Genomic DNA, 25,326 nt, shown 5'->3' with positions numbered 1-25,326 from the left:
TGTTCAGTTATTTTTCCATTCATGCAGTGAACCTGGAACTATATACCTTCACACTACACAAATGTTATATCACCAAGAAATATAGTTAACAATTTTAACATAACTTTTACATCCCAGTTCTTATGACAACAGATTTCTACTTCTCTGTTAAGGAAGCCAGAGCCAGTTCCGTGTAAAATACGCTTCCAACACACCAAGGTGCAGAAGTGAGAGAAGTGGCTGTCAGGCTGTTGAGATTTTGATCTGGTTCTCTATAGTACTTGGTCCCCCTCATTCGGTACCAGTAATGAAAAAGACATTTTAAAAAAAGCTCGCTTTTACACTCAGTCTTTTTAGTTTTAGGATCTACTGGTATCGTTCCTAATATTTTACAGGCATCACTCCTAATCCATTTAAGTTTATTTTATTTTATTTTTTTTTAATAGGCAATACAGAAGAAGCTAAAGACTCACTATTGGCAAAAGGGTGTTTTTTTGTCTCACTGACTCAAGCTTTCCTTTTTTTTTGTTCTGTGAACAAGCCAAACTCCATTAAGCATCTCCCTTTCCGACCGTTTTTGGGACTTGAGTATGCACACTTCCTGCACCATGTGCTTGGGCTTTGCTCCGAGAGGGTTCGGTTTAAGAGAATCAAGTAGATTAGGTGCCAAATGAGTCTGCATCTTATCTCACGCGTACTATAATCTATAGTCGTTATTTGAGGGAATGGTTTCCTGGTCCAAACAAGAGATGTTCCGTTAAGGCTACACTCCTCTCACTCCACACCTACAGCCAGGCTATAAATACCAGCCGGGGCTCTGCGTTCTTGTTTAAATTCACAATGTCCACTGCTTAGCTTTCTCTTTTTCCCCTTCAGTGTGGTCAGGTGAGGTGTTAGAGAATTTCAATAAGGGCTTAGATGGAAATGAAAGATGGCATTTAAAAAGGCGGGGCAAATTCCAATGAGGCTATTGAGTTTTCCCTGACGCAGCAGAAGTGATGAAAGCTTGGCTCTCCCACCATCTTGACCTTTTCATCTCTCTCCCATCTCAATCCTATGCTTTATTTAAAAATCCAGCAGGTGAACAGCTTTATGCTTCCTCTGCTTGCTGCATGAGGGATGGGCTTTAATCGTCGCTTTAGGCTCACTGAATGTTTTCTCACTGCTGAAGTGTACAAGTCATTTGCATCTCTACATCCCGCTAGCACACAGCGGAGGCTTTTGTGTGGGCAGGCTGTGTCGAGATGCTATGATTCTGCGGCAGCGCCGGGTTGGCGAAGGTGCGACTGCATCTTGCAACAAGCTGCCAGCCCTCCTTCGCACGGGTTGCTCGGAATGACGCCGCGCACGGACACACATACACACACGTCATTCACAGTGAGAGAAAAAGAAATGCCTTCTCGAGTTATCAGTCCACCAACTAGTTCAGTGGAATTGGTATGAAATGTTTTTCATTAATATGAGGAATTACATTATTATATTCAGACCTTTGCCTCAAGAGTCACTGAAACTGCCGCATCACATTTGATTGCACTAACTATTCTCTTATTTATCTAATTTATATATTTTATTATTGTTGTATTGCACTGGAGAGGGGAGCTCTCTAATCTCGTCGCACACTTGAGTACAATGACAATAAAGGGATTTCTGATTTCTGATACACGTGCAAAATGCGATGACAATAACAAGTGTTGTGTAAAAAAAAAAAAATCGAAATAATCGATAGTTTTGATTGAGTTTGTAATATTTTGACTGTTTAATGGCGCTTGAAAATGTCGGAAAATACTCGAAGCACCAACCTGCAGTGTATAGCTGTAAAGATATTGTTCTATCAATTCCTCTCTGACCACGCCAATCAAATTGTTCACCGTGAACAGAATTTGTGATGTTCTATTGTACTACATCTCAACTCAACTCAATTGATGTTGTGGCCTGCCTGTGAATTGGACACAAAAAATTGTAGACATGATTCTATGGATATAAATGCACCAGAGTAATCATAAAATTGACTGACTGGACTATTACAGCACCGGTTACTGCTGCAACACTAATTTAGGTGAGCAAAAAAAAATAAAAAATGCTCTCAAGTCTTTGATGTACACGTGTGTGTCCGCCAGTTACATAATCCAAGCAATGCAGTTTTCATGCTGCATTGTGAATATAACTGAATCAAACCCCCACCTCCCTGTGTGTGTGTGCGTGTGTGTGTGCGTTAATGTGAATCTAAGCAGACGGACAGTAGGATGTAAGCCTCTTAACTGTGCGCTGACTCAGGACACATGCAGTTTTGCTGCTTTGAAAACAGACACACAAGCCGTGATAAAAAGAAAAAAAAAAGTGTGTGATGGTGAGAAGCAACCAGCCTGAAAATGTTCATTTAACTTCACCTACAACAAAACAATTCGGCATAATGAGGGACAAGCTTTGCCATCTTCCTCCTCCTCACAGGGAGCTTTTATGTGCAATTTTGGCTGTGTCACACATGTTGAAAATGCTAATAAACCAAATGGCAAGTATGAAAATGAAGTCAACGCAACATCCTCCTGGTGGTTAAAAACAGTACTTGTTGGCTAGGTTGTTGTTTTTTCAGGTATACGGCGCGTGATTAGTGCTGATCGGAAAGCGGAGGCATCACTGACTAATCCAATTTAAAACCCTCCGGTCGACTTTGCAGCCCTCGCAGTCGTAACAACAAGGAAAGCATCCCGCTGACAATGGGAGGACTATTGTTCGGTGTTTTGGCAGTCTTGATGCTCATGTTTGCTCAAGGTAAGACAACACCTGGAAACGAGTCATCAACAGGCTGCCGTCAATTCAATTTCAGTTGTTGATATGTATTTGTAGAAAGTAGCATGCTGTGTATATTAATGTATGTAAATTGACATTTGTCATTTAATCCTATCAAACTGCCAGCGTACTTTAATTCATGTTTACATGCAGGAAAAAAAGAATTACTTTAAAGTTATTTTATACACTAATTTTCTTTCAACACATACTATAACTATTGCAGCATACGGAATATTATGCATTTTAATATATTGAGGTGGATGTTGGCTATCTGCAATATTTAGTGGATCAAAGCATTCGAGACTTCCAGAGTTGTACTATTTTACAGCTTAAGTGACTGTTAAAAGGTTCGAAGGTTAGAAATGCCGGCCAATAAGAGTGCTATTGTTTCTGCTAAGGGGGGGTCAGAGTTTGCTCCAGCTAACGAGATGAGGACGGATGAGGAGTTCACAGCAACTCATCTCACAAGCTCAAGCAGCCACTAAATGGGCTGTAAGGCTTTACGCTCAAACGTAATCTCACACAGACAATCACTGATATTGAAAGGTGCCCTCTTCATTGTTATTTGAAAAGGGAATTTTTAAAATAAAGATGTCAGAAAAATAAAATAACACAGCAACATTAAAATGGAATAAGGGAAATAGTTGTTCTGTCACTGGTATGGCAAAACTGAATCATCATCTTTTGTGGTCTCCAGTATTTGTGGACCAGCTAGGACATTATAAGATTAAAAAAAGGATCAGCTGCGTTTTGAACCAATGACCTCGGTTCAAACAAATGCCTCCTAGACATCTCCAACTGGGGTTCTGTAATAACCTTTAATCTGACTTTATTGATCAGTTATTCATATCAAGGCTCACCTGTTTTCTGGGTTTGGTCGTGAGGTTCACAACGTGAGCTTGAGGGCACTTTGACATCAATTTAAGTGGACAGCAGAGGGCAGCACAGGTCGTAATGGCAGAAAGCTGCAATTCATGAAAATGGATGGATGCAATATTACTCTGAATGCCTAAATGGAAGTACCAAAATTTTTTACAGTTGTATGTTGAGGTGCAGTTGCTCACAGTGGTGAGTGGTGAGCCTCGCTCCTTCCTTGTTCGTGAAGAACTGAGCCTTTTGGGGATGCTTGAAAATGACACACCGGTACACCTGTGGAATGTTCTTCATAGTGTATTCGGTTTAATACGAGTTGAAAAGTATTGGAAGATTATTGTGTTCGGTTTTCCTAAAAAATAAATGTCTTTTACTCTCTACACTTGAGAAAGAAAAACATATATGGAGGAAATACAATTCTACAATTGCAGGGAAAACAATATATTGTTTCTAACTGCTGATTTGTCTCAAACACACTCAGTGCCAATAAATAACTAATTATAAGGAAATTAACGCTGGACTATTGAAGCCAATTCATGACAGCAATCAATTATTTTGCGCATTCTTGGGGGGCTAAGAGCTTGTTATATGATGCCAGCTCCTTTTTGTTTCATGCCAGCATCTGTCTGGTTATTAAAACAGGATGCTGCCCGAACTCCTGAAGCCATCCCCGAACAACACAAATCACCTAAACAATTTCCAGACTGCATGAGAATAAACAAAATATCTCTGAAATGCTGAAGACCAAAATGAAGCTCATCATTTTGGCTTGATGTCCAAAAACAAAATGACTCAGGGCCTTAGGAATATTAATGCTGTTTAGAACAGGATTTGAACGACTAATACACACCACGCAAAACAAGTTTGTTTAAAATAATGTTCAGGACAATTCATACATTTTTTATGTATATTGCTAATTTTAATGTTTGGTGTTGTTTTAAAAAGAAAAAAAAAAGGATTTGAATCGGAAAATCAGTTTTAATTTAAAACATGTGAAAGAGTGCATCGAATCAAACCGGATTGCTCCACATTAAAACTTACCGAGATATCGAATTGGGTTTTATCAGAGAGATGGCTATACGTGAGAGTGAATCAGCAAATGGTACCTTTGTGAGCTCAGGTGAGGAAGAAGAGCAGCTGGAGCAGATGATGGAGGCGGCGGGGTTGGAGGAAGAAGAGGAACTTTTGCAATGTTTCCGTTGTGACCTAGGCTTCTGGGACGCATGCTACACCACAGAAACCAACTGCAGCCTCGGGGAGCGATGCTTCACGGGCCGCGGGAAGGCAGGTGCGTTGCCTAGGTGTCTTGTATGAAAGCCATTTGAGCATTTGTTCGAGATCCTTGACATCTACCTTTAAGGTCCATGTACTAATGACGTGTCCTCACAAGACAAGTCAGTGGACACGTACAATAACTATTTCTTACTAGTACCGTTTTTTTTTCTGCCTTCCACAACTGTTTGACGTTTCTGCACATAGTAGAATTTCCAATCTTTAAGCTTTAATCAGCAATGATCGTTTTGACTGTAGTGCGCCTGCTTTCTTATGCATGAACCATTTCATATTTTTTTACAGTGACATTGAATGTGTGCAGCTGACAACAGAGAGACAAATGCCTTGCCAGTAGCACTGATCAGTGCATACATGATTTAATATCACATAAATGCTGAAATGGCTTTCTATGGAGTTGTATTATCAAATAACGGGAAGTTTCAAAACCATTTCCCCCTCAGTTGACGTCCTGGATGTAAAGACACTCGGCTGTGTAAAAGCGGAGGAGTGTAACGTGGAGACCACTGTGGAGCTCTTCTCCAACAACACTGTCTTCGTCATGACCAAACACTGCTGTGACACCCCCTTCTGCAATGCTGCATTGAAACCTTCAGCGGACACACTTTTGTGCGTTGCTGTTACGTTCCTAATATCCTGGCGCATAACAGGGGCCTCAACACACTGAGAAGACGTTTATTCGATCTGTGTGTGCTGCCAATACGGGAGGTGGGGGACAGACATCACCCACATGGTGAAGATGAGAAATTACCCATGGCACAAGTTTTTGCATGGCCTGTTGCAAATCAAATATAAAAAAACAATTCTGAAAGATATGTTTGTCTTAATTTCGTTTACAAAGTACAAAGACTTCATCGAATTAAAACAGTAGTGGGGAATCTTTTTCCAATCAGGGGCCATACTAAATTTATGGGGAAAAAAAAGACGTGACAATCAAACAAAGGATTAGCATTATATATTATTAGCATTTGTGGGTTAAATATTTTGGGGCCTTTTTTTTTTTATAACAGTTCCTCTTCTGGCTTTGCTTGTTCAAAAAATTTCATGGCGGGCCGAAGCAGTACTGTTCTAGTGGCATTAATATGTCCAACTGAGTGTCAATTCTCAAACCCTCACCTTAACAATAGCAGATAAAAGTACGTAACTCATATTGGTAGCTCAGGTAAATGCAGCAGGCAAACGTGCTGAGCATTTAGGACAAAAACTTCAAACTTTGTATGTTATAAAACAAAAGGAACGGTAACTACAAAAACATCCGAATTCTTGTCTAGTATTTGGAACCTTCTTAGGTGACGCAGCAGGACGGCTCAGGTCAGTTCTGCAATTGTCCAGCAGAGGGCAGAACTTCCTCTTTCATGAAGCGCTGCACGTCCAGATTGTCATCCTCCAGGTCTAGGCTCATAAATCTCTCCACCACAGTCCTGTATCTGCCAGACACACACCTGGATGTCTTCAGTACACGCTCCATGGTGCTGGATAAACAAGGAATTGTACAAACCTATTGGCCTGCTCGTCTGATGACACACTGTCAACGCGTTTAATGGCTCTTCCTGTCCTGTAGAGCTCAGACACTTCTACCCCTCTCTGTACAATGTTGGCAGGCAGGCCAGCCAGCCTCGCCACATTGGCAGCATAACTGGATTGGCAGATGCCTTCCTTCAATTGGTAAAGAAACACCAGCTCATCCCCATCTACTGCTGTCTCGAGCGTCTGAAACACAAACATCACATCCACGTCCTTACGAGGTGAAACCAATCATTAGACTCAGTCAATGGGTGCTTCGGTCGTTTCCAAAGCTCTGCAGCACATTATTTTGGTAGCATAAAACCTTCTCCTGCACTAAAATGCTCCAGGCTGGTGTTTAAATATTGCAGTGAGAGCATCTGCCAGTACCAGAAGAGAGAGCAGGTTTGAAGTGGGTAAGAGGCCCATCTGCAGCAAGCTGTGAAAGTTAGTGGCCAGCAGGATGTGAGGAATGTCGACTGGAGCTTTCTTCAGCCAGTGAGAGATGGTTGCAGCCAGCAAGGACAAGCCATCCACCTACAAGAAGGACAAATCATCACGCAGAGCCTTGAGTGCTTGACAAAACATTTTAAATGTGAGGTAGCCAACAGAAGAAAATGTGATTTTTGTTTAAATACAAAAGCTGCTCATTTTTCATCATCATCAACTTAAGTGTTATATTTTCCGATGATTTTCTAGAAATACCTTAGTCGGGCATGCCTTTAACAACAGCATTAAAAGTTCATGGAGATAATACAGCTAAAATGTCCAATGAAAGGTTTGTAGGCATTTTGATCTGCAAGTAATCAGGTGCAAATGTTGCCTCCGAGACAAGGAGAGGTGCAGTTTTAGCACTTGCCGGTAATAAAGTGTTAAAGCTCACATTTGTGTTCCCTCAGAGGCAGAACATGCTCTTTCATACAAAAACTGCCTCCTGCGCTTGTTATTGCAGAAACACAGAGAAAACAATTCAGCCTGTGCTATTAGAATACCAAATGTAAGCTCGTGTAGATTTTGCAAATGAATATGTTACAATGTGTGCAGCTGTTTTCTTGGAATTTCTTTAAATAAATTAATGACTGAAACTATTTATACTTTGTTCCATTTATTTGCTCAACTGGAGAGTATTATGCATATGTTGGAGGTGTTTTTTTTTTAGGGCTGACTTTATTTATTCACAAAAGCTAAATGCTGTATATTCAATAATTTGAATTATTTTCCTACAATAATTTTCACCAAATACTGAAATTTTATTGAATTAAAAAAAAATCTGTGTAATTACACAATACTGCATTGTATTTTAATTAATATGTTATATACTATAACAATGTATATAATTGTATATTACATAATGGCGTCTCCTAAACGAAAGAGTACTGGTGGATCTAGATCTGGCTTACTTTCTTATTAATTGTCTCAGGTGGCAGAAATCCACAGTGCCTATTTGGGTTTCTGTTTATTTATTCAAGTGCTGGACACACCCAGCGATAAATTGGAGCACGGCGACTATCAAACCTGAGGCCAGTATTTGAGAAAATAACATGCCCTATGAGGATAAGCAGTACAGAAAATAAATAATAATATAAAAGTAAATATTAATAAATGAAAACCTCTGTGGCAGCGTTGATCCAAACTGAGGATTGTTATCCTTCCTTGAAAAGTCCAAATTATGTTCTTGTAATGGATCGCATTAGATTTCTCAAACGGTGTTTAATGTTGCAATGGGTCTGTGACACATCGTAGGCTGAATAATAAATGCTGGCTTGCTTCGGGAGTTTTGTGTTAATGAGGACGCGTCCCGGTGGATTCAGGCAAATGTGTTTCTGTTCTCCTTACGGTATTTGTCCCTTTTCCAAATTCATCGATGAGGACTAATGAGTTGCCGGTGCTGCTGTTGAGTGTCTGCGACATCTGGAAAATGAAAAATAAAACTGTTAAGCTGTTGTCCTATTGCGTGGGCGTGTTTGTGGGCTGACGAAATATTTTGACAGTTGGAGAGTGGGTGCAGTCGGAATGAAATTTAATTTATTCCCCCCCACACATCACAACAATGTGTACGTACGTGTGTATAAACTAACCTGGTTAAGGTCAATCATAAAAGTGCTGAGGCCCACAGATACAGACTCTCTTCCCGGCATACAGGTAAATATTGCGTCTACCAGGCCTATTTCGGCACACTTGGCTGGCACATCGGAGCCAATGAGAGCCATGAACACAATCAGGCCGACCTAGTAAAGACATATCAACAAATGACGTGTGGGAAAACAGCAGTCTAAACATAACATCATGATGTTGAGCAGGGCAATCACAACATGAACGCTATTTGCAAATGTACAGATAAAAAAAAGAAAGATAGGTTGGATTTGATTTGAGAAACTAGGTTATTTACTATCACATTTTATCGTCATGTTTGTGTTGTGACGAAGTTATTGGAAGTAGTGAATCCTTAAAGGCAGAGACAGTGACCGAGATCAACATGAGTGGTACATAATATATTATAATACAAGCTTCTAAAAGCTAAACATCCTGTTTATCACATGCTGTTGTACATTGACATTGCTACTGCGTTGGGGTATACATTTTGATTACGGTGCTGTTGTTGGCACAGAATTGTGTCATAAATTTTGGACACACCTGTGCTCTGTGTGTAAGATTTGTTTCAAATTTATTTTATGTTTGGCTGATTAAAATAAGCTGTTTGCACGTAAAGTCATATCCATTGCGGGTAATCCGGTTTCATCTTTTCCTGAGTAGTCTTAAAAAAGATTGATTTTGCTGCTCTGTGCTTTGGAGGAGGACTTATAAACTATGTACTACAAGTACGTTTATGATGTATAATTTGGGCAAGTCCTGGAAATACCGCTAGTAGAGTGATGTCGTTTTTCAAAACTAAAAAGGACGGTGGGGTTACATAGAGAGCCCCATACACTCTAAAATGTTGGTGTGAAGGGTGGTGTTTATTCTAAAGGCACGGTGCCTCAATTTTGTTGTATCTGCACCATACAATAAACAAGAAAGATTTTAAGTTTTATGCTTAAAAAAATATTTCTTTACCTGCTTCAGGTAGATGCTTTTTCCAGATGAATTGGGCCCAGTGATGATCTTGATTCTACCCCGTGACTCTAAACTCTCAAACGAGTTGGCCACAAACACAGGAGAACACACTTCCAACAGTGGATGTCTGATGAGTAAAAAAAAAAAACAAAAAAAAAAAAAAAAACAGGAATCTGCTCACACGGCAATCATTCAACTCTTTTATTTTGCATGACGAGTGCCAACCTGCCCTGATCGATCGATATTGCCTTGCGGTCGACGAGCTTGGGTGAGGTGTAACCGTATTCCTGGGAAGCTTTACTCAACGCCATGAGACAATCAAGCTCAGCCGCCAGATCCAGGACCTTCACAACGTAAACAATCAGGGATGAGGAAGTGTTTTTGTACGTAAAACAACTGAATTATAATAAAATTAAATTTTGCGACCATTTTTACAATAATTAATGCTTTTTGTATTAATACATTTTTTATACAGTCAGGGCAGTATTAACATTATTTAATTGAATAATTTTATGATAGTGACTGCACTTTGCAATGATGCATTACATCTCTCCATTATAAGGAGAGGAATATGAAGCTAGTAGGAAAGTTAAGAGAAACTGCGCATCTCTTCACATAGGAATTGGCAGGTGTTCCTAATGTTGTGGCCAGTGAGCGCACATCATATCATGCAAATGGGTGTCATGTTTCAAATATGTTCCTGAGTTGCATAGCAACCTTATATATGGCAGCGCTCCTCTCCAGGATGGCGTTCTGCAGCTGAGCCATGACAGTTGTCTCCATGTCTGAGAAAAGAGGCGGTTTCCCGTGAGGAGAACATCTTCAATGACGTTTTGTGTTTGTGCCAGAGTAAACAACCTCTAATGTCACAGTGCAAATCTCCCAAGAGGTCGTCGAGCTCCTTGGTCCTCTGGCTTCGGTAGTTCAGGCGATCCTCTAATAGAAACTAGCACACAACACACACACAAGCAGTGCACATGTGAGTAAACATATACGGTAATCAAAATAAAAGCGCTCAAGTGTTTTGGCTAGGGCCTCAACATTTAGCATCTGCAAATCAATGCCTGTGGTGTTTCCATTTTTCCAGGATATATTTGCCTCCCTCTGGCACTTAAAATCCTACATCCAACAAATTACAATCGGATGACATCTGGAAACGTCCTTGGAGCAATTCCAACCTATTAGAGATGGACATAAGTGATGAGTCTGCTTTAAGACTTCTTTCGATATTGTGTTGAAAAGTGTTGATTAAGTTAATAGTGTCTTGAAGCACTATAGGCAATTTCACTATATACCTAGACCAGCTGAATTGTAGATTAAATCATGTTAATAAACCCACCATGAACTCCAGCCCCTCTAACTCAAAGTCTTCTTTCTCCACCATGTTAGGCAGACGTGGGACAGAGAGCAGGAACCCGATCTGGAAGCAAAGGCATGCTTGAGCGGGAATATGTATTCAGCTTTTTATGCTGCATTCGCTGGGACAAACCTCAGGCGCTGAATTTAAAAAAAAAAAAAAAAAAAACAGTTTTGGAGAAGATACTGTAAATGAGCAAGTAAAGAAGATGACCAGAGGGATGTAGATGACGCAGCAGGAGGGGATGCTGTCATGCAGGTTCGCCAGCTCTCTTCTCGCAACATCCGTCAAGAAGTCAGGCAAGCCCGCCATTTGCCGTTTCTCTAATGGAGTCAAAAGGCATATAGTTGATTAGTAATTTTCAACCACTGTCACTGCACATCTATGTGTCCAATTGAAGTTTATTAAGTTTATTTATTGCTGGTTTAAGGCAGAATCCTTCCATCTCCAAAACATCTTTTTTTCAGGAACACAAAAAGGCATTGATTGCTGAGACATTTTTGGTTTTAGGCAAATTTTTGGACATGGGAGGTTTCTGATGACAGTGTCGAGATATACTTTCTGAGATAAGTGTGTCGGGAGAGTTTTCCCATGTGAAATAGGTGCTTTGGCTCAATAAAAGATGGGAAACATTAAAGCTGGGAGTTACTCACTTTCATCGATTGCCGGGTCTACATTTGGTTTAACGGTAAAGCAGTTCTCAGCTACACTGGTTTGAAAGTCCACCTGCGTGTCAGCAAAAAGAAGGATTAGATTTTAGGTTTGTCAAGTGTGTATTTAAGCGCAACTTATACGATTAAAGTTCTCATCTGGCACCACGCGGCTGATGAGCGAGGCAATGTGGTGGAGGTCATCAGTGAGGCCTTCGCTGATGTCCCGGAACAGCTGAATGGACTGAGGAAGATGACGGACTGTATCTCTGATATAAACAGCACTGCACACCGTCTAAAAAGGACACAGTCAACTCCACAAGCCACAGTACAATGCTCTCTCGTGAATGAGCCATACAACGTGCTTTTACCTTGTAGAGACTCTGCCAGTCTGTCACTTTGGTGTGTGAGAGAGACATCCTGCGCAGTAGAATCTACAACACACCAACAGACTTGATGACATAAGCAATCATAGACGTAGAAACAAAAAGAGCACTGTTGGTCATAAGTACTGGGATGTTTCTGATGTTACGTAGTGACGTCCGCAAAGTGTTCAGGAAATCTGAATTCCGAGGCGATGTAAAGAAGCGAATCACTTCCTGTCTCCTGTGCAACACAGCGAGGTCCACTGTTGGCCGCAGGAACCACTGACTGGGGAGGAGGAGGATGTGATGGTACTTGTCATCAACAGTTCCATAAGCTATGTACTATTTAATACAGTATGCGATAATAATAATAATAAAAAAATAATATAATAAATAAAATAATAATCCAGAATTTGTAATGCATTTAAGTATGGTTAACATGAAGAAAAATTACATTCTAATTAGTGCATGAAATATTTTGTCTACGTGATTGGTTATGCTCACCGTAGCAGTTTGGATCCAAACTTGCAACTGCAGCAGTTCAGTATTCCTACAAGGTATAAGAGAGACAAGCGGTGACGCTGTGGCACATAGCAAAAGTGTGACTGTGCCAGATTCTGTGGTATTGCTTTCCCACTATACCATAAAGACTGAATCCTTCTTTTTCACCCGAATGAAGCTTATACACGGATGGGTGAAGCTCAGATTTGAAGATCTGTAGAACACTGAGACAAATATGAAATAGGATCAGTCAAGAGTACTCAACTGAACATACAGTACACGTACACAACATGGTGGGGCGATCACATCAGCATATAATGGAACACTAATCCTAATTTAAGGTGGCGTTGCGACATAATGTCTTTATTTACAACATTCATCTGACAAACTGTGCTTGTGTTGGTGCTGCTGTATTGGTTGGCAACAGGGTTCAAATGTTAACTCACTAACGTCTCTGTGTGAACGATAGCGCCTAATAGCTAAGGTCATTGGGTTACTTCACTCTTTTTTCAAGATCTTAAAGAACGAGGCATTCATTTCCATCCAGCATCTGTTTCGCTTCTCTTTACGGGGGTTGCGGGTGTGCAGGATCTAAATTGTAGTCGCAGTACACCCTGAACTGGTTGCCAGGCAATCGTAGGGTACACAAAGACAAACAACCATCCATGCTCACACTCACACCTAGGGACAATTTAGAGTGTTCAATCAAACTATTGTGTATGTTTTTGGGATGTGGGAGAAAACCCAGACAGGCACGGGGAGAACATGCAAACTCCACACAATTAAATACAGACATTAATTTATTGGTTACCACTGCCGGCTAGTTTTATGGGGTTATATGATGGACCGACTTACCTGTATGCTTCCCTGTCAATGTACACCACACCTTTACTGTATTGGGGAATATCATGAATAACAGTCATGATGGAAAAATGATGATCCGTGTGTGTTGATTTAGGCGTGCCTTACAGTGTGTAGGCATTGAAGTGCAAGATAGGAACGGCAACACTGCTGTCTTCCAGCTCAACTCCCACTCTCCTCCTGTCCAGACATTTTAGAAGAGCCCCAAGTGCCCTCAACTATGTCCCACCACCCAATACGCACATACACAGACACGCGCACAAATACATAAATGGTATAAAACCGACACTTAACGAGCTGGTATGGAGCGTTAACAGCTGGCTCACCATGAGGGGTGAGTCAAAGGAGATACAGGAGGAGAGATAGGCCATCTTGTCACTTTCTGAAATGGAGGTGGGGAGGAAAGGCAGATGGGCTGAAAGCAGCCTTGTCTTAGCGAGTTCCAGACCTGTCACATTTAAATTCAGATTGATGCAAATGTACATAGCACAAAACATAACATAGAGGAAGTAAATAAATATACGTTTAATGCACACACAAAATAGTCATTTGTGGCCACAAAATAGTAATTCATAATTTCTAATAGTTTTCCATTCATTGAGTCGGTATAATTTGTGCACAAAACCTGTACAAATGCTATAAAAAGGACTATCTAGTTGAGTGTGTTCTTACCAAAGTCAACATACGGATAAATAACCACCTCTGGCTTGTAGTCTGGGTTTGAACCTGAGAAGAATTGAGTAAATATTATCATGTAAGGCTGGACAAGATTGTGTACGACAGCATCTCTTATCCTTTATCACTCTTTCAGGCTGCCAATGCCAAGCTCCACTGAGCCACATATCGTTGCCTTGACCCAGATACTGCATGCCCGATACAACATGTCAACATGACAAGTCCTCTAAGCACATTCTCTCTCTGTCTTTGCCAAAACATTTTCTTCCCACAGACTCACCAAGTTGGATCAGGAAGCGAGTCATGCAGCGTTCCTGTTTTGCACTGGTGATAATCACTTGAGGACAAATCTCCTGGATGACTAAATGGTTGAAGAATGGTGATAAGAAAAAAGGGAAAAGTCTTTTCTTCATCAATTTAACATCCCTTCGAGAATAACATGTCCACATTTAATAACTTTTACTAATTTAATAGGGACAACTGGCTAAACATCAAATTGACTTGGTATGTTTCCAATGTTTTATAAACATGTTGCAATGGTGTTGTTTGGGGTTAAATTGACCCAATGCGGTTTCATTGGGTTCAAAATTAGGCATTTGAAATGTCCTAAACACGTTATGGTTCAATTAAACTAAATGTTCTCAAAATCATTTTTTCTGAATGGTGAATGGCTTGAGTTTCAGCCGTAGTAAACTGATAAAAAATGTGAAGGAAGAAGAATTTTTTTATTTATTTTTTTTATATGAGATGGGACTTTTTTAGCTGTACAAAAATGTAACAAGTATTTATAATTTTCTAGGAATTACATTTCTTGGATCAATATGACCTGGAGAAAGGTAGTACATATTTCGTTAATGTGAAAGGAAATTCAGCTTTTGATCAAGGGTCGGGTGTACCTCTGGCCAGCAGGTGTAGCTCGTGGTTATCTGGCGTGTCCACCATGTAATGGATCGACGAATCTTTGCTGTCATAGAAACAAAGGCCGACTTGGCCCTGTTGTGCCAAAACACTCAATAAAATCTAGCATAAACATATGCGATAAATTGTGTGGTTAAATTCTGCTATATTTTCATTTCAGACGTCGTGAGGTTAGGTTGGACTAAACCTCAGATGAGTCTTCCTCTTCCTCTGTTGAAGCAAAGATGGGAGCTCGTCCTCTTGATATTTCTTCAATCGCTTCCATGACAGGTCTAAAGATAATCAGGGGGGAAAATGTGATATAATACGCAAAAAAAAAAAAAAAAATGTTTGGCTAGCAGTCCGGTTAAATTAGCCGATAATTAGCAAAGGATTTCCGCCAAAAAGCAAACTTTGCCTCCTTGGAAATATATTTACGACAATATACACTCATGTAAAAAAAGGAAAAGAAAAAAATTACATCGCTAACTTTCAGGTAACGAAAACAATATAGCGGAATCCTGCTGTTTAGCTAAACGAAGCGCTAACAATTTATTGTGTCGTAGGTAAGGCCCATTTTACGACACCTCCCATTGTTGGCATGGCAACAAGGTCACCTGGCGCTCAAATCTTCCGTGTAAATATATTAATTTAAATCGTCATTTATTAGATTTCTTTTTCATTTTTTTACATGGTCAAAATCATAAAAATTAAGGTATAGGGTTATTTTGCCTTTTTTAGAGAATTGACTATTGACTGTACTTTTACTTAGAATAATACGACTCAAGTAAAAAGTACTCCCCTAAATAATTAGAGAAAGAGTGTTGTTTGGGGAAACTCAAATCCTGAGAAACTGATTTTTTTAAAATTATTTTTAAATCAGAGATTGAACATCAGGCACTAGTATAAAATAGCAAAGTGCAATTTCAAATATTGTCCAAGAACATCACTTAAGATAAAAATAAATAAATAACAAATATATAAGATAAGAAATGAAGGCAAATTCTCTCACATGCATTGATAACGTAGGTGAATGTATACAGCATGAATCCCAAAAGAAACACTTTTTTTTCATAGCATTTTTTGTCACAGAGGGGACATGAACAGAACAAGCTTCCGTTTAAAAAAACACGTTTTAAAGTTACATATAAGCAGAAAAAAATGTGTATAACCAAAACCATGTATTTTCTGAAATTTGAAGTAGAGTTCGTGTAGGCTTCATCTAAATTAGTCACTTCTAAAACGTTGCTTCTGTGTGGTGCTGCAGACTTGACACATAGTCTTGCTGCCTGGCGGTTTGTTTGTTGAAATTTACACCCACAAAAACAGTTCATCCAAAAAGTTACCCAAGTACCGGTTAAATAAATATAGCGTGGTGTTACCACCTAACTTTGTTCAGTATTAAAAGTCACACCTCTCCAAATTGTATGTAAGTATTATCATTCAATTTTATGTACATTTTCTAATAAATATTTAGTTATTTTACTTTCATCTACTTTAGCATGGCTATCATCTTCATAGAAGCACCTGACAGGTGTGTACTTCTCCTGAGATAATGGTATGCCAGTTTGGTTTATTTTACTGACCACTTCAGTTTTTTAAGTGGAAACTGCATTGGGAAGTAATGTAGACAATGGCTTATCTAAAATGGAACAGTATAAGGAGTGACACAGAAGAGCAATGTTTATTGTTCATTTATTTTGTATGCAGAAAAACAATTTTTTACCGTGAGACACACAACAGGACCAGTGTAAACCTCCGATCAGCGAAATAAAAACTATACATTAGCAACGATTTAAGCAAAATGTACTGCACATAAATATTACTGCAAAAATTATACCAAAATAAACCACTATCATTACATTTCTAAAAGATTAAATTTAAATGTATTGTACTTAAGAGTCAAACACAACTGAACAATATTAAAAAAATATACTGGACTAGTAAAAATATAAATTTAAAGTTTGAACATTTAATGAAGTGATTCTTTTGCGTATCACTGGAGGGAATCTGCGTACCCCTCATGGCACTACTACCACACTTTGAGAATCACTGGCCAAGTGCAAAAGTGTCAAACCTGCAAGAGATGATCCAGTCTCCCACAAGCTTGAAATTTATGTTCATTACTGCTCAAGTATAGCAATACAGTAAAACTCCCTCCATTGCGGATTCTGGGTTCACAGCCCCGCTATTTCACAGATTTCCTTGGACTAGTTATCACATAATTTTGTTCTTTATCTTGGTGTGTAATTCCACTTATGGCACACGTCAAATTAATGACTAGAAAGAAGGTAGCGCTGGAGAGCAGGTGGAAGGGGAAGCTTGCCCACTTGATTTTGGTTCTGTATGCCTACGTGATGGCGAATGAGGAGTCCACACAAGTCCATCAAGGCCGGGGGATCACCTGAGAAGAAGAAAAATAATTATATTTCAGTCGACAATATTTCGTTTTCATCCGAAGCACGAGACTAAAAATAAAACACTCACGAGTGGCGCCGTTCAGGTATTGGAGTCGTATGCAGGCTTCTCCTCTCACACTGCTCACGGCTGGGAAGAGCTCCACACCACGAGGGAGGTTTTTGAACGCAACACCGAGGAAGTGGCCATCAACGACAAATCCAAGAGTTCCTGCATCTGCATCCAAGACCATGAGGATGCGTCCAGGAATGGGCAAAGGTGTCTCTGGCACCGCCAGACTTGATGGGCCAAGTTGGGAAGACTGTGGCGGAAAAGCCTCTGCAGCTTTAGTGCAACACATTCTCCTCTTTTTTGGGTACGATCCCTGACTTTGTCTATCATGCCAGAGCTGATTGCTTTGGAGTTCCCAGCCCCACGACTGGGAGTCTGCCCCCACCAGTACATTGTAACCTGAAGCCTGCAGAGGGCAGCTCTGCCTGGAGATGCCTACGACCGCATGGGTTCCTCTGTGGTCGGGCTTCCACATCAGCTCCCACACATGAAGCCCGTCCTTCACCCCCTTTTCCGCCCTCACCCCATCGGTGCTCCACTCCACGCGTAAACGCGTCGCTTCTTCCCTGCTGGCAGATAGCAGGAAGTGAGGAGAGCAGTGGACAGAGCTCCAGAGTGAGCGACTGTCTCTGGGAGGAACTGGTGAGGAGTTCAAAATGACCTTGAGGCGAGACGATGTCGGGACAGCCAGAGAACAGAAAACAGAAAGGAAAGGAGACTGCCTTTTTGTCCTCCTTTGCAGCCATCTTGAGAGTGAGAGAGCCATCGGGATGGATTGATCTGTCGAGATCACCACAGAAAAAGAGAGTTTATAGTTGAACATGGCAATAAAGCAATTTTATATGTTCCGCCGGATAGATATACGTATTTCGGACACCCTCAGTTAATCGTATAAGGATAAACATTTGCAGTGTGCTGAGAAATAGATCATGAGTCTAGAGGCGCGATGATTAATCGACTATCACAGTAAATATTTTTGATGATCGCTTTATCGTTTGACATTAATTTAAAAAATTCCCAAATTGTCACGTGTGGAGTGGGGTTTGGACCCAGGAGCAGACAGGAGTGGCGACGTGAAAGTCTTCATATACAAAGATTCCAAGTAATGACAAGCAGGCCTGGATTCAGAACACATGGAAGATGGCTGACATCCTCACACGAAGAAAGCTTGACGTACTGACCATGTGTCACTGAGTAACAGGATCTTAAATACTCAAAGCATAAAGCCTATATGACATCATAAAATACAGAGCATAAAAGCACCATAGCAACTGTGTAGCAACAGATACATTAAGACATGTCACAACACAAATTCTAAAAAAAAAACATCCTCACAACAGTAAATATTTTCAAATATATGCATTTTCTTGGGGCGAGGGCGTTATGCCTTCCATAAAATTACAAGTTTTTCCCCCCTAAAACATTTACATTTGTTATTGCAACATTAGGAATTTTCCCACCAAAATTGGCAACTTTTCAATTTCGATGGCATTCAGGGGTTTAGTACATGACAGTGAAGCGGTCCTTAACAATTTCTCCCCTGCAGCAGTCCCAGGACCCCGAGGTCTGTGAACCTCCGCCAACGACAGTAATCAGTACCATAAATCAATAGAATAAAGTATTAAGGAATAATTATTACACAATTCAGTCACAATGGTTAAGGTCTTACTTGTAATGCTGACTTCCGTAGGTCCGTCGGCTGTTCGGCGCATAGGTTTGCGCTTTTAGTATTGCCCGTTTAATAGCACTCTCTTATCAGTCGCGTCCTGCGCATCCACTCCACCATAACGTAAGCGCCGCCCATGTTGTCAACATGTTTTGGCGATCTCCGTGACAGGAACAGCGCTGTCCATCACCCCGCGCACATCGGACGCCAAGTCAGACATCCACAGCAGCAAGGACTGACTACACGGCCCTGACTGACGGAACCCCTTTTTTTGTACAGTACATGTAGCCGCAACAACAGAGAACATACCGTACTTGAACAAGCTGTGCTATTTAGGATTGTCACGCTAGCGTGTTCTGTAATGGACGTAAACAAAAATGGTGAAACACAAGAAGAGGAGCAAACTCGGGCTTTTAATTAACAAGGCGAGAAAAATGAAATAGAATCCAAAACGGCTCATTGTGTTCGTCCGATACGCGCATGCGTCTTTTAGAATTATCCCTTAACTTTGACTTACAGGCAGGACGGTGATAAGCAAGTCTGTACATGAAATTTGTCGCGGCTCCCATATGAGCAGCAGTGGTTTAAATTTGGTGCACATTTTCCTCGACTCGGCGGTCATGGATGAACCTTAAAACTTGCGGCACATCTGTGCAAGGTTTATCCTTAATATGTGTAGATATGTCAGTCCATATATGTCATCCAAAATCCTCAACTTCAATTTGCACCACATGCCAGGACAGAGGTGTCACAACTCCAGTCCTGGAGGGCCGTTTTCCTGCATGTTTTCCACCTCTCCCGGCTGCAACACACCTGATTCAAATGATCAGCTCATCAACAAGCTCTGAAGAAGCCTGATACGTGTCCTGTTCATAAATCCTTGGCTTCTGGAAGCTGGCATGATCCACCATGCCGCTGATTGTGTGTCTGTTGTGTATTCCTACTGTGAGTACCTCTGATAGAGCCAGATGCCACAGTGGACATCACTTTAGATGTAACTTGCTCGCCGTTATTCAACCACGTCACCATAGATATCCTTTTGGATAAAAGTAGTACACGGTGCAGACAAGCGTACCTGGATGCTTGCTCGTCTCAGCTGTGAAATGGCAAAAAAAACATACACAACAATGAAATAATGCTGAACTACAATACGGAAATGTATCGGAACACATAGGAAGCCGGAAGTGAATTGTCTTCCCATTGCAGCTTCCACTTGGAAGACGACAACATGTGAATGTGAGGTTTGAAGTCACTAGAACCTGAGAGAGGGCATTGTTACAATATGATCGCCGCTGGTGTCTGCTCCAAGCGTTTTTGAAGGGGTTTGTTCATGCCGAATTCATTTTAGATTTTACGGACCTTTTCTTGCTTTAATAGAAAAAATGATGACCTTTCTTTTTTTTTTCCAGAGTTGTAAGCATAGGAAATGTCAACAAAAACAAACAAAATTTGAGGGGAATGGGCTGTCACTTGGCCATCCAGCCAACATCTCCATCATTATTAGAGTTTCTGTTTAAAATATATCCATAAGACTAGTTTGAAGCAATGCTATGGCCCCCTTTAGTTCTAAACACACAAACTTCTATCATGTAATATAAATGCACGGACGTGAATGAGACACAGTGGTGAGAGAATGTGCATGGCGTAAACTGGAAGAAAACCAAATGTGTAAAACTGAAAGTTGACAATTTAAGGTGCGGCTTATAATGTTCTTGTAAACTGGATCCCATTTACCGTAAATACTGTCGCGTTCAGCCCGAGTGAAAAAGAATCCCAGCAAACCAGTTGTACTGGCCTTGATTTTTTTTTTAAGGGTGAGGTCTCAAACAAATGTGTTTTCCAATAGATGTTGATGGTTTGGAAATGCAACATGGGGTTGAAAGACAAGAGATCAATGTCATCTGTTTATCAATTTATAGGCATTTTTTTCTTGTGACCAAAAGTAGTAGCTGTTTTTTTTTTACTTTGAAGAAACTAGTTAGCTGTGTAACCAACATGAAACCAGAGTGCCCATAAATCAATTTTCTAAGTGCACCAAACAGCTCTAGCAAAGAAAACAACAGCTGTTGATGAAATAAATATTTTCAGAGCTGGAAAAAGAAGACCCTAAGACTAACATTTCTCCTTCTGTTCCCGTAATATTATTTTACATTTTTTCCACCCCTGCATGGGAGAACAATGTAAATGGACCATTATTATACCAGACTGCTATTATATCTTTTCAAGAGGGCACCACTGTTGGGGAATATCCATCCATACATTCATTATCTGTACCGCTTGTTCTCACAAGGGCCGGGGGGTGCCGGAGCCCAGCTGTCTTCGGGCAGTAGGCGGGGTACACCCTGAACTGGTTACCAGCCAATCGCAGGGCACCCACATTACAAACAACCATCCGCGCTCACACTCATACCTAGAGGCAATTTAAAGTGTCCAATCAATCTGCCATGCATGCTTTTGGAATGTGGGAGGAAACTGGAGTACCAGGAGGAAACCCACGCAGGCACGGGGAGAGCTTGCAAACTCCACACAGGAAGGCCGGAGCCGGAATCGAACCCACGACCTCTGCACTGTGAGGCCATCCTGCTAACCAGTCGTCCACCGTGCCGCCCGGGGGGATATCTTTTTTTTTTTTTTTTTAAATCACATTATTCCATCAATATATCACAAAACGGGTTGCATATAGCGTCCTTTGACACCCCAAAAAACTCCAGCTGCCACTCCAAATAACGCCACAGTCAGGCCCACGGCACAGAAAACATCAGGTCCAACGCCAGGATGATTGAACTCCACCTCTGTGACGTTGAAAGACACAATGAAGTTTTTATTGCACAAATGTTTTTATCATTTAAGTATTGAAATAAATGTAAATATTTACCCCAAAAAATAGTTTTTGGCCTCTCCAAGGCTGGGTGCTCCACAGTGCAGCCGTAAATGTCCCCTTCCTTTGGTGTGATTGTCAGTGTGGACAACTTTTGGAATGTGGCATCGTCGTTGGAGTAATATCGACTGAGTGATACCCCCTCTTTCACTTCAATGCTGTTTTTGGTCCAGTGAACTTGGATGTTGGGTGGGAAGAAATTATCCACAAAGCAAATCAAGGTGTTTTCTTGATCCCGCTCAAGCTCGTCTGCAGAGTAGATGATGCTCTCTGGGGGCTCTGCGGGGTTGCAGAGTGGAAAAGATCATCATTAGACACCTTACTAATGTTACAGTTAAGTTCAGAAAAATTTGGACCATGAGGTACTTTTTTTTGTTATCTTCATTTTTTGGGCATCATTGAAACACATTTTCCAAAAAGACCAGCCTGACATGAAGTTACAGTAACATAAGCAAGGCAAGGTAACTTTACCGGTATAGAGCAAATTTCATACACAAAGCAACTCAATATGCCTCGAACAACAGCTGAATATATTTGCAATGCAAAGAGAAAAAAAAAATTGGGGGTTACTGGAGCCTATCCCAGCTGTCTTTGGGCAGTAGGCGGGGGACACCCTGAACTGGTTGCCAGCCAATCGCAGGGAACACATAGACGAACATTCATACCTCGGGGCAATTTCGAGTGTCCAATCGACCTGCCATGCATGTTTTTGGAATGTGGGAGGAAACTGGAGTACCCAAAGGAAACCCACGCAGGCACGGGGAGAACATGCAAAATCCACACAGGAAGGCCGGAGCCGGAATCGAACCCACGACATCCGTATTGTGAGGTCATCGTGCTTACAAGTCGGTCCACCGTTCCAGCACATATGAATGTAAAAGTTAAAAAAAATAAATAAATCATTACCTTGAATGTCCGCTGGATATTTGATATCTTCCTTTAAAAACACCAAACTCCTTTGGCAGTTGTTGACATCTTTCTTTGCCCTTCTGTATGAAAGTAAACCCTCTGCCATAGTTGGATCGAACAAAATAAATTTGGGAAAAGTGTATACAATCTCCTGCCGGATAAAATCCATATATGCCATCTCATTGCCGCGGTCGGTCCACAGTTCAAAATGTGCGTTTGCAGAACAGGTCAGGGTTAGCCGGGACTTGATGGGAACTGAAACATAACAAATGCTGTGTTTCATCGGCTCTTGAAAGAACATTCTTCTATTTGTTTTTTGATATCACATAAAAACATGTTAATTTAATTTTTACCTTGTGCACAAATGCTGAGGCATTTCAGTATCAGGATTATGGAAGTGGAGAGCTTCATATTTAACTGCAAATAATCTTCAATCAATGATAAATCACGACTGAAATACCTGAAAGAGTACAATACAAAGCTTGTAAATCATTTACCTGCTTTTTTTGTAGACAGATGCAACAGGTTTGATGGGTGAATGAATTTAAAATGAAATTTAAACATCTTAAAATGTTTACAGTGTGCACTGTTAAAATACCTCAAACTATGATCCAAAAACTGTTAAAAATTTAAAACTGATGTTTAAACACTACCCTTAAAAATAAATGGCTCAAAGATTAATTGATTTTATTAAAAATAAATAAATAAAAAAACTCACCTGATGTGCATGTACTGTACATATGCTAAACTTAGCTCCTCGTGACACATAAAACCCATCTCTCCGTCAATATATATAAAATATATTTAAAAAATTATTTAACACGAATAAATTATCCTTGAATTTAAATAAAACTAAGTATATAATCTTTAGTACCTGACAAATTCAAAACAAAGCCAACATTTTCGTTAATTCAATTGAAGTAGCAAGAGTAAATGACATAAAAAATTTTTGGAGATATGATAAATGAAAAATTATGGTGGAAATCACACATAGAAAAAATTGACAAAACAATAGGTATACTGTATAAAACCAAGGATATCCTAAATAAGGCGTCTCTCCATACTTTATGTTGCACATTAGTATATGACATACTGTGTGTAAATATGAGGTAATACTTACAAAACAATTTTTATTCAACTATTTTTAAACTACAAAAAAGGCGCAGTACGAATTATTAACCGGTCAACTTGTATCGAATCATCAAATCCATTATTAATTAACTTTTGACTAATTAACTAAACACTCAAATTCTATGACTTAGTTGAATTTAAAACAGCACAAATAATGTACAAATTAGAAATTGAGTCACCTTGTGTATGTTACATGCTATATAGCTGCTTTAAATTTTTCTTAAATATCCCCACTTTCTGTTAATTACTCTGCTTTATTTAGTTAATATTCATATTCATATGTTTTTTTTCTTCCTGTGAACTTAACTCCTTTATAGTGTATACAGATGTGGCTCACTTGTTACTCTCTCTAGTCATCCGCCCTGTTCCGACAATTCGACATGGGTGGAGGAGTTATTATTTGTTAATTGTAATTATTAATATTATTAGTATTATTATCATCCACTGATGACAACCATCTATGAATGAGCTCAACTCGTACCGCATAGGGTGAAAATTCAAGCATGAAGTTCACCCTAAAACCGGATTAATCGCTTTGTAAACATCCAGGGTCTTAAAATCCAGTTTGTGTAAAAAAAGAAAGAAAAAAATCGCCATGAGTCAAATACACAAAATTCTGTCTGAACACTCACCTGTTTGGAACCACAGCAGGTTGCACAATGGAAAAAGATAACTGAAAGAAAATGGGAAGTGAAGCCAACGTTGAAACTTTAAAACATGGCAATTCAGTCATTGATTCATGCCACTGTTTCACGTGTTCTGGATCTCATTTACTGTAAATACGCGATTGAAAAAAAATCACACCAAACAGGTTGGACGGGCCTTGATGATCTTTTTGAAGGGAACTGGCATGTGGACATGTGGCATGTGGGCAATGGAACTTCTGTTACAAATAAAAAATATGAATGCAAAAAACTGCCCTCAAAATAACTGTTTGCTTAAAGTAGGCTGCCCCCCCCCCAAAAAAAAAATACTAACAGTCGGACCAATTTCTTAACTTATTCTGATAAGTGACAACATTCAAGTTTGACATCCAAGATAAATGCAATTTACATGCATTTTTTTTCTCCATGTGATCAAAAATACAATCATCAAACTACATGTATACTTCAATAGTTAGCTGCGTAACCAACATGAAAACCAGGAAACAACCACGTTGTAAGTGCCGATTGGTGTATGGAGAAGACAGCCAACGGCTCGATCAAAAAGAAAAATAACAGCCGTTGATGAGAAACCTGTTGGAAGATACCTTTTTGTCTTCCTTTTTGAAAGGAAGACACTAAAATTAACATTTCCCGCTAATGTTGCTGAATAATATGTCACTTAAACATAGGTTGTTCCATAGAAGAAATTATATTAAGTATGTCTGGACCTTTCTCTGGAGTCCTATACTGTCAGGTCTAATCTACATTGATGTGCTGAATTGTATTTGTTCCATTAGGTTGTGTTATTTTTTTCAATTTTTTAAAAATTTGATAGCA

General features: G+C 40.0%; 4 protein-coding genes across 9 annotated transcripts; 1 reads left to right on the top strand and 3 right to left on the bottom strand.

Annotated features, from left to right (window-relative positions):
• The first annotated feature begins 21 nt into the window (after positions 1-21).
• LOC148329006 (sperm acrosome membrane-associated protein 4-like) lies at positions 22-7,505 on the top strand. Its single transcript, XM_088306758.1, has 3 exons — positions 22-2,748; positions 4,760-4,927; positions 5,373-7,505. Exons 1-3 carry the CDS (start codon positions 2,694-2,696, stop codon positions 5,594-5,596), a joined length of 447 nt encoding a protein of 148 aa, XP_088162884.1. The 5' UTR covers positions 22-2,693; the 3' UTR covers positions 5,597-7,505.
• Positions 5,591-15,358, bottom strand: msh5 (mutS homolog 5). Of its 6 annotated transcripts, none has more exons than XM_088306751.1 (24): positions 15,001-15,358; positions 14,792-14,915; positions 14,176-14,256; positions 13,893-13,946; positions 13,547-13,668; positions 13,329-13,438; positions 13,215-13,250; positions 12,501-12,583; positions 12,363-12,408; positions 12,006-12,144; positions 11,865-11,927; positions 11,660-11,788; positions 11,497-11,569; positions 10,976-11,166; positions 10,826-10,906; positions 10,345-10,432; positions 10,204-10,271; positions 9,712-9,830; positions 9,487-9,613; positions 8,511-8,660; positions 8,269-8,343; positions 6,823-6,969; positions 6,428-6,639; positions 5,591-6,356 (listed from the first exon to the last, which is right to left on the bottom strand). In XM_088306751.1, the coding sequence occupies exons 1-24, from the start codon at positions 15,076-15,078 to the stop codon at positions 6,242-6,244; spliced, it is 2,511 nt and encodes an 836-aa protein (XP_088162877.1). In that variant the 5' UTR covers positions 15,079-15,358; the 3' UTR covers positions 5,591-6,241. The 6 variants fall into 6 exon arrangements, with proteins under 6 accessions (XP_088162877.1, XP_088162880.1, XP_088162879.1 ...); XM_088306754.1 differs by having other exon boundaries at positions 11,057-11,166; XM_088306753.1 differs by having other exon boundaries at positions 13,547-13,602.
• Positions 15,359-16,457: 1,099 nt separating this feature from the next.
• Positions 16,458-20,664, bottom strand: LOC148329004 (SPRY domain-containing SOCS box protein 2-like). The gene is made up of 3 exons (XM_088306195.1): positions 18,931-20,664; positions 17,280-18,041; positions 16,458-17,196 (listed from the first exon to the last, which is right to left on the bottom strand). The coding sequence occupies exons 1-3, from the start codon at positions 18,971-18,973 to the stop codon at positions 17,066-17,068; spliced, it is 936 nt and encodes a 311-aa protein (XP_088162321.1). The 5' UTR covers positions 18,974-20,664; the 3' UTR covers positions 16,458-17,065.
• Positions 20,665-20,818: 154 nt separating this feature from the next.
• Positions 20,819-24,639, bottom strand: LOC148329003 (H-2 class II histocompatibility antigen, A-U alpha chain-like). The gene is made up of 5 exons (XM_088306197.1): positions 24,478-24,639; positions 23,068-23,174; positions 22,712-22,969; positions 21,803-22,084; positions 20,819-21,719 (listed from the first exon to the last, which is right to left on the bottom strand). Exons 1-5 carry the CDS (start codon positions 24,576-24,578, stop codon positions 21,589-21,591), a joined length of 879 nt encoding a protein of 292 aa, XP_088162323.1. The 5' UTR covers positions 24,579-24,639; the 3' UTR covers positions 20,819-21,588.
• Positions 24,640-25,326: the final 687 nt, after the last annotated feature.

The sequence above is a fragment of the Idiotropiscis lumnitzeri genome, chromosome 10, assembly GCF_059441095.1.
Source record: "Idiotropiscis lumnitzeri isolate Australia: NSW breed Sydney's pygmy pipehorse chromosome 10, RoL_Ilum_1.0, whole genome shotgun sequence".
Classification (NCBI taxonomy): Eukaryota; Metazoa; Chordata; class Actinopteri; order Syngnathiformes; family Syngnathidae; genus Idiotropiscis; species Idiotropiscis lumnitzeri.
Note: the sequence above shows the minus strand (reverse complement) of the source record. Positions and strands in the feature narration are given on the sequence as shown.